The sequence below is a fragment of the Lepidochelys olivacea genome, assembly GCF_965140295.1.
Source record: "Lepidochelys olivacea isolate rLepOli2 genome assembly, chromosome: 11".
Lineage (NCBI taxonomy): Eukaryota > Metazoa > Chordata > Testudines > Cheloniidae > Lepidochelys > Lepidochelys olivacea.
In genome coordinates, this window is record NC_140421.1 from 51,571,757 (window position 1) to 51,580,968 (window position 9,212).

Below are 9,212 nucleotides of genomic sequence, written 5' to 3' on the forward strand. Positions count from 1 at the left end.
GACCAAATTATGTGATGATTTGATGATTTAACTGGGAATTGGTCCTGCTTCGAGCAGGGGGTTGGACTAGATGACCTTCTGGGGTCCCTTCCAACCCTAACCTTCTATGATTCTATGTGCCTTTAAAATGTATTCCTTGAACATGCACATTGAATCCGGTATGATTGTTTTCACTTTTTAGCAATGCGCTTTGAGTGAAGGTAGGCTGTGCAGCACTTGCACGGTTGATTTAGCTGCACAGTGTTTGTTAAAGGTAACAGACCCAGGTGAAAGAGAATGTTAGAGTTCCATGGTTCCACACTGAGAAGTGAGGAAACAATAAAGTTAAGGTTGCTTATGTAACTTTAATGCTGACTGCTTGTGTGTATGGATTTTGCCACAACCTAGTGGTATGATCATATGCTGTTTCTCAAAAACAATATGATAACGGTATAGTTGTTGCTACAAATTTAGATACACAGGTGTAACATCTTCGAACATTTTATTCGTTCTCGTACACTGACACTGTTTTAATTGTTATAACAGTCCAGTATATATTAACTTAGACTTTTTATACGTTGAGGTCTCCTCTGTATAAGCTATGTCATATAAGAATCGTGCCTGGATTTTATGTGTGAAGAGCGAAGGAGGTGGCATAAGAAGCGTTCTTTACTGTTGTGTGATCCATATGGGATCTAGCACGTTTTGCAGCCTCTCTGTTAAATGGAGAAAAGGGGCTGTTATATCCCTATTTCTTTTGAGTTGGGGAGGTCTCCACCTCCCCATACATCTCCAGCCTGTAGTGTTGGTGAACCATGTGGAGATAGGTAGTTCCCCGAGTAAGTTTGTTGAAACAGAATGTTTTCTAGTGCTTCACCAGTGTCCTGAAGCATTCAGGGTAGTTTTGTTTTGTTTTTCAACCAGGAGGTCAACATTTCTTAGATCCAATTCAGGGGATGAGGCAGCTAACCTAGCTACGCACTCCTGGAAGTTGCAGTAACTGAAAGTGATAATCTCCCAGCAATATCCCTATTAAAATTGTAATAAGGAGTTTAATATATTGTGGGATTTACCATCCCTGGAGAAATATAGCAGTATTAGTAAGGATTCACATGGTGAATTTTTTGAAAAATTGTATCAGTTTAGTAAACACATGTAAAATACTAAAAATGCCATTATATGCCATTAAATCTTCAGAAGTTTTTCACATTAGTATAGCTACAAACCATTCTTTCATTCTTTTACCACTTGATATTATTCATTTTGTGTTTTAGGTGCATATTGTGTATTTGCACTCTGTTTCATGTAGTATTTTCAGACATTTATGTATTTGTACTACATTTTTTTCTTCTGCACCTACCCTGATTAAAAGGAACTTATTAAAACTCAGCCTTGGAATATGACCATTTTTTAAAAACGTGCATGATTCACTATGTGATGTTCTTTTTAAATTCAATTTGCATTTTTGCACAAAGCCAAAAGATTCTGACTTTCTGGCACTGAAATCTTGCATCCTTGGGACCTGTTCCTGCAAAATTGCTTAACTTGACTCACATGAATAGTGCCACTGGAGCCTATGAGGACTACTACTTATATGCCTACAGATAAGCGTGCATTCAGGAGTTTGCAGGATTGGGGTTTATATATATGGAAAAAGACTATCTTTGTATTAACTATATCTGATTTTTTTTTACAGGAGGGGTTCAAAATGGGACTAACTCTTGAAGGCACAGTATTTTGTCTGGACCCGCTAGACAGCAGGTGCTGATGCCAAGACCAGAAGTTGGAAATTCTTATATGATCCTTTATTTTTAATTCAGAACAAGTATTATAGATGTTATTCATGTGCCAAAAATTATATTTTTAAACATGTTAACTCTTGTGAAGTTTGCTTCTGTAAAACTCCAAATTAGGTTCAATATTTCCCTGTACAAATGTAAAAAATCACACTTGTATATGAAATATGAATTAAATTACACTGTTGTATTTCTCGCTCTCATACTTGGACAGACATTTGCAATACCTAATGAGTATTCACTTTAAGCTGGGAAAGTCCTTTAATGAACTCATAGATACCTTTCTGTTAGAAGACAATATAATTTTTGCATAATATTTGTCTGGTGACATTTTAAAACTAATCACCTCAAGCCACTATTTAATTTCAGGTCAATAGGATGAGTATTGTACAGTAAAAATTTTAAATACCAATTAAGGAAGTAAAACATACTGAAAATTAGTATGTACATAACAATTAAATCTGGATGCCATGTAATTAATTCGAGTTAACTGTACACAATCACTATACTATATGAATAATGTTATTGTTAGTCTATTACAGCTGTAATATTTTAGGCCTTTAATTCACATTTTAAAAAGTAAATAGAACAGATTAATTGTCAATATGCTAGCTAATGTTTGATAAGTGCATTAGGGAGGTATAGTATACATGTTACAGTTATTTTGTAAAATGGACAAACTTAATGCTATGCATTTCTGGTTTGATGTTTTACAGCTAAGCTAGTTGCACATATTGTATCATGTTTGGAATTTGGAATTCATTACATGACAGCTATATTTAATGTTCTGAACCCTAACACCTTCATCCTAAAGAACATGTGGTAACCCCACTGCATTCACTGGGGCTACTCGTGTGTAAAAGTACTCGCATGCCAACGTGTTTGCGGGGATGGGGCCTTCACATGTTGAGAAACAGTGTAGTGTTACTGTTAAATGTCATGCTGCAGCTCTACAGCTTACAGCAACAACTCAGTAATGAAACCTTAAATACCCATAAATAGGTCACACAAAGAGCTAGATATTAAAAATATTTAAAGAAAGTAAGATTCTTGCATGGTGATGAATAATCACACACAGAAAATATTGCTGCTAGGTGTTGGTATGTTGTTGACTTGTCTATGCATACTTTTCATTACCCTTTAACATAAACAATAAGTGAACATTTGATTTGTGAATGTTTGCATTCAGCCACGGATTTGTTCCTTAATGTTTATACTTTGCCATGATTTTGTTCAGTATGTACAAATCATGCCCAAATTTTATGCTAAGGATATTCCCTTCCATCCATAAAACCCTCATTAACCCCACCCTTTAACAACACACATAAGTAGAAAAAGAACTTTCAGGGGATTTTTAGTAGGGTTGGTTGGGGTCTTTTTTCCCTCAGAAAGACTCACTTTTTTGGTACATTATGGTTCATGAAACGTTCCTTTGAGCTTATTGTCGTAAGGTTTACACACACAAAAAAATGCATTTATGCAATATTACATTTAAGCATATATGCTTAGGCCCCAGTTCAGCCAAGTACTTAAGCACATATGTCATGTTAAGTATAAGCGTAGTCCCATTAGCATCAGTGGAGGCTACTCATTTGCTTGAAGTTAGGCATGTGCTTAAGTAACTTGCTGAACTGGGATCTTAATGTTCTACTTTAGGTAAGTCTTCCTCTCTGATTCTTTGCTCAACATTCATATACATATACACACACGCACCCACTCACACATATGTATAATCACTAACAAATACAGTAGTATATGTTTCATAAGCAAAAGTCTTTAGAATTTTGTTTGTCTTATAGTATTTTGGAATTTGTATAATGAGGATGTTTAGTAGCCATATCAATGGCTTTTTTTAACAAATAGAATTTGTATTTTTATCGTACTTTAAAAAGCTTTACGTAATAAGCATATATTTAGTGGCCATTTACTATCAATGGTAACACAATACTAAGATATTTGCACATTTTAAGAAACCTTTTTCTTTACTGATTTTTATGGCAATTGACTCTGCAAACGGCATGATTAAATATTATATAAATTGATCAGTACAAAAATACTTAAATCAATGCAACAGTGCATTTTTAATGAAAATGGTTAGTGATCTGGTTCAAAATTGTATTTCTATGTAATCTCAATTGTCTGTTTAATTTTGCCTAAAATAAATGTTTTTAAATAAATTGCATTGTAGAACATACTATTAATTCAGTAAAATACACAGAACTCAGTGGTGGGAAAGGCACATGAACACCATCTCAATGAGCCAAGAATTGCGTGGCAAGGGACCCAGTACTTGAAAGTCTTACACATGTGCTTAGCTTTATACATTGTGGCAGATCCTCGGCAGGTGTAAATTGTTGTAAGGTTACTCTTACTTAATGGAATTTGACCTCTTCTTCATGGGTGAGAGAAAGTTTCCAATAATAAGAGATGTCTCATGTCCCATACATCCTGATATTTCATACAGGTAAGTAGAAATATGCTCTGCTCCCCCAAATCACACGTCTTGTTTTCATTCTTTGCCTGTCACCCAAAAATACGAATAAAGGTAGGGGGACTGATCCTTATCTTGTTTAAATTGCCATAGTGCCTGTAATGGGGTGGTTACCCCGCTCCTGAAATAAGAGGAGAGAGAACAGCTGGGGAAAACTGACTGAGTAGCTGACCACAGGTGTAGCTAGCTTAATCAGGGTCCAGCTAGCCCTGTTAAGAGGGCTGTGAGGGAGGAACTGGGAAAAGAGTCTCACTCTAGCCCTGGAGTGAGAAGGGCTAGCTGCCTGGGAGCAAGGTACCTGAAGTGGAGCAGTGCTGGGGAAGGGCAAAGGGAGCTGGGGAGCTCCAGCCTGATAAACCCCCAGGCTGCAGGCCTTGGTGAAGACCTACGAAAGGTACTGGGGCTGCAGAGGGGCAGCATGGGGATAGGCAAAGACGGCAGGTCCTATACCCCCTTGCCAATGATGAGTGGCCTTTACAGACTGCAGTCTGCCCCAGTGAAAGGGGGCTAGATGATTACTGGCAGTAGTCACGGAGGTAAGGTGAGTGTAGAGGGTTGGGGGTTCCCCAGGGAGGGAAGACCCAGAGTACTTCTGGGGCAGAACCCCAAGGTAAAGAGCACTGGGGTCTGGGAGGAACAGGGGGGCCAGCAGCAGGCGAGACACTGGCCAGTAAGAGGTGTTCCATACACTGGAGAGCTAATTTCCAAGATGAGCAGCAGGGAGATGCTGCACCGGTGAGTCTTTGCTTTGCTACAGTGCCATTGACTTCACTGTAGCTATGACCCATCAAGTCAATGAAGTACTTGACTGGCTTGCTGCTGCTGCAGGTGGTAAAGCTGGTCATGAAGAGAGGACACTAGTCACTCAAGCTGTCATTCTGATGAGCACTGTCATTTCGTGAGTACTAACTGATCAAAAATAATCTAACCTTTTTTTAATTTTCATAAAACATTACTGGGCACTTTGATTCTTTACTGGAATTATAACTTATTTATGCTTTTTTAAATCTGGAAACATTGGAACTAATTGCAAGCCTTTCACTGGCGGAAGTTGACTTCAGATGGAACTCTGCACATAGAGGGTTTACAGCTGTGGCCCTGTCATAAATATAAAGGGAAGGGTAACCACCTTTCTGTACACACTGCTGTAAAATCCCTCCTGGCCAGAGGCAAAACCCTTTCACCTGTAAAGGGTTAAGAAGCTGCGGTAACCTAGCTGTCACCTGACCCAAAATGACCAATGAGAGGACAAGATACTTTCAAATCTGGAGGGGACGGGGAACAAAGGGTTGGTCTGTCTGTGTGATGCTTTTGCTGGGACTGGATCAGGAATGCAGCCTTACAACTTCTGTAAAGTTAGTAAGTAATCTAGCTAGAAATGTGTTAGATTTCCTTTTGTTTAATGGCTGGTAAAATAAGCTGTGCTGGATGGAATGTATATTCCTGTTTTTGTGTCTTTTTGTAACTTAAGGTTTTGCCTAGAGGGATTCTCTCTGTTTTTGAATCTGATTACCCTGTGAGGTATTGACCATCCTGATTTTACAGAGGTGATTCGTTTACCTTTCTTTTAATTAAAATTATTCTTTGAAGAACCTGATTGATTTTTCTGAAGATCCAAGGGTTTGGGTCTGTGTTCACATGTACAGTTTGGTAAGGATTATTATCAAGCCTTCCCCAGGAAAGGGGGTGTAGGGCTTGAGGGGATGTTTTGGGGGAAGATGTCTCCAAGTGAGCTCTTTCCCTGTTCTTTGTTTAAAACGCTTGGTGGTGGCAGCATACGGTTCAAGGACAAAGCAAAGTTTGTACCTTGGGGAAGTTTTTAACCTAAGCTGGTAAGAATAAGCTTAGGGGGTCTTTCATGCGGGTCCCCACATCTGTACCCTAGAGTTCAGAGTGGGGAAGGAACCTTGACCGGCCCCTTCAAGTGCTAACAAGGAATGGGTATGTTTTAATAATCTCCGTAAAATTTGGAAATGCGAACACACCTGTTGCTGTTTCCCACAAGCCAGGTGCATTTACTCCTTTCTATCAATATTCTAAAAGTGTCTATTCTTAATTTCAATCTGTTAAAGCAACATGTAAGCGCACATTTCAGATATTGTAGATTCACATTGTGCAGCACGGTCATTCAGTGGTTGACCCTGTCCTATTGAAGTCAATGGGAAATTTACTACTCACTTCAATGGGAGCAGGATCATGCCTTCAGAACTTGTTTATCAATTGCCAAAAGTACTTCCAGTTTGTCAGTTTTTTTCTTTTAAAAGCATGCTCTATTTTCCAATGCTTCAGGATCTCTGCTGGTCTTTTTAGAAGACATGGCATGTTGTCTAGGACTCAGAGCAGGGACTGTGAATTGGAGGTTTTATGTCCTAATTTCAGGCTCTGCTACTATCTCTCTGAATGACCTTAGGGAATTCACCTAGCCTTAGCCTGCTGAGCTCTAAAATGGGATTAACAACATTTACCCACCTCATACTTGGATAGTGAGGCTCGCTTAATAGTTTTGTGTTTTGGATCCGGAAGTCTGTGCTGTATCAAGCATAAAAGAACATACTGTAACAGCTGGGAGTTGCCAGATTGTCTGCTCTTTTCCTTCTTTCTCTTGAATGTTTTTTTTTCCCTTGCTGGATCTCTGAAGTGCTGTTATTGACTTATAATACTACACAGCTGTGACTAACCCTTTTCCTCCACGTGCATTATTATATTCTAAGTTCATCTGTCAGCTGATTGAATGCCAGGCTAATGCACCTTTCTGAGTTATGCCAACACCTGGAAATAAGATTCTGAACTTGTATTTCCACAGCCATGGAAATTTTCTCTCTGATGACCCAGGTTGATCTAACTGAACTTGCCTAACTCGTGTTCTCAGGTTCATATATATCTTAGCAGAGATAAACTTTACTAGCTAACTGATCTGCTCTTTTCCTCTTGTTCAGGATCTTTCTATTTTCTGATGGATTATCAGAGTGATGTTATGGGCTATTCTCAGTTGAAACCCACTCCCTTCTGCTGCAGTTCTTGCTAGTCTGTTTGGTTTGCAAGTTGTCTTGTTTTGTCCTTCCAGGGCCCAGAGGAAATTTGCCACAGCCAAAATAGCTGTCTCGATCACCTGAACTACTTCCAAAGACTGGTTCTTTCCTGCAGTGAAGCCTTTTTGGCTTCATTTCTGGGGGAAAATGTGGCTGGAGTCTTCTCACACTTGCAGAAGTAAGCATGATTCTGTAATTGCCAAGAAACAGAGTTTGCTCTCAAAAGTTTATTATAATTATTTTTCACTGTGTTGTCTCAACTCTGCAGTGTCTAGTTCCCAGAGAGTGGATTCTATTTCACAAAAGAAGTCTCTGCTGCACATGAAAAGAGTACTCTGCCTAAGACCTCTCTAACCAAACAAGAAAGGGTCCCATCTTCATTCTAGCCTATCAACCATTTAAAAAAACTTTACCCATGTACAGTGGGGTTTTTTTTGTTTGTTTGGGGGTTTTTTATTTTTTTTTTAAAGCACAGGAAGACATTTTAGTACTCTTCTGGCCTTTATATTTGCCAGAATTGGCACCAGCCAATCGATCAACTTCATTTCTTTGATATTTCATGCTCGTTGTAGCCAGTAAGACAGTGAGAGCTTTTCTTAAAAACAAACAAAAAACCCAGGAAGGATGTTTCAGAGGATGTATACTTTGAAAATCCATCTAAATAGCTGTCCAGGCATTTTAAAAGTCAACCAAAGATGTCTGTTTCCAATAGGTCATGTCCTATAAATGTAACCCTTCTGCCAGGTGAAGCCAGAAGCAACAAGGGCCGGGTTCAGTATCTAGAGGTTCCTTTTCAACAATACACCACAAAACTGGCTTGAGCCCCCACCCACTGACCTGAGACAATTACACACCACCCCCTGAGCACCTCTGAGGGGAAGTATTGCCTCTTAGTGCCCTTTTCCCCTCAGGGTCTTAAGTCCAGCAACCCTAAAGTCCCTTTAACATGCCCATCCCTTCTCTGTACCCCACTCACAGTTGCTGTCCTTGGCCAGTGCAGCCCCAGAGTTCAGAGGTTCATCTGCGAGTTCACCACCCACCCTGTGTGGAAGGTGGTGGGGCGGGGGGTAAGGAGGCACCTTACAAGCTGCATTGCTTGGGCACTTGCTCATCGCCCCAACAGCCGATTGCTATGCCACTGCAGCCCTGGCCCTCTCACCAGCTTCTCTGCTGGCCACTTGCCATGCCTCTCCACCAGATCCTGCTGCCTGCTCACCAGAATGTCTTCAGGGCCCACCCACACACTTAACACAGCTCTCAGTGATTTCAGCTGTTAGTGGGGGAGCCTCACTGCTGGTGCACACTAGGCAGTCTCTTGCAATAGAGACACTATCCTAAAGTAGGTCGAAGTATTAGACCTAGGTATCAGTGACTTGAGCTCTGCAGCATGTAACAAGACTCTCAGTTGAGTCTAAATTAGCTCTTTTATTACACTATGGAGAAAGAAAGGGTCAAATAGTGTCTAGGACCCTTAAACAAGGCCCACACCACCAGGTACAAGTACTTGTCCCCACCTTCTTTCAACTCATTGGGCTTTGGAACCCATGTCCCCTGCCTACCAAATGCTGCTCAGTTGAGGGTGAGTCCCTCCATTGGGATATGCCAGGTACAGTTCTGCTGCCCTCAGTTCACACAACAAGGCTAGCAACCCTTTATTACTCCTGCCCCAATAACAAGGAGACTGGGGATCCAACACCAGTCACAAGTGATCATTTGGGCAAGCGGTCCCATCATGCTGAGCACTTAAGCAAGGTGGGTGTGTCCATGCAAATGAGATCAGCTTCTAAAGTCTTTTTCCACAGCTCACCGCTAGATGTCAGGGGAGAGTTCATCCAGACTCTGCTTACATAAAGTTCAGCCAAAGAAAGCACACAGACTGTTATGGATAATTGTCCTCCTTTATAATTCCCCATTCAG

At 40.3% G+C, this 9,212-nt stretch overlaps 1 protein-coding gene across 14 annotated transcripts in view; it reads left to right on the forward strand.

Annotated features, from left to right (window-relative positions):
* The window catches only part of GULP1 (GULP PTB domain containing engulfment adaptor 1), a 294,296-nt gene extending 290,456 nt beyond the window's left edge, over window positions 1-3,840 (forward strand). For 8 of the 14 annotated variants that reach the window (XM_084642808.1, XM_084642807.1, XM_084642811.1 and 5 more), the window contains one exon: window positions 1,676-3,838. In XM_084642808.1, coding sequence (XP_084498934.1) covers window positions 1,676-1,747 — 72 coding nt within the window. In that variant the 3' untranslated portion in view covers window positions 1,748-3,838. Of the gene's footprint in view, window positions 1-1,675 lie in introns of all 14 variants that reach the window. The other 6 variants (XM_084642803.1, XM_084642804.1, XM_084642801.1 and 3 more) reach the window with 3 other exon arrangements.
* The last annotated feature ends 5,372 nt before the right edge of the window (window positions 3,841-9,212 follow it).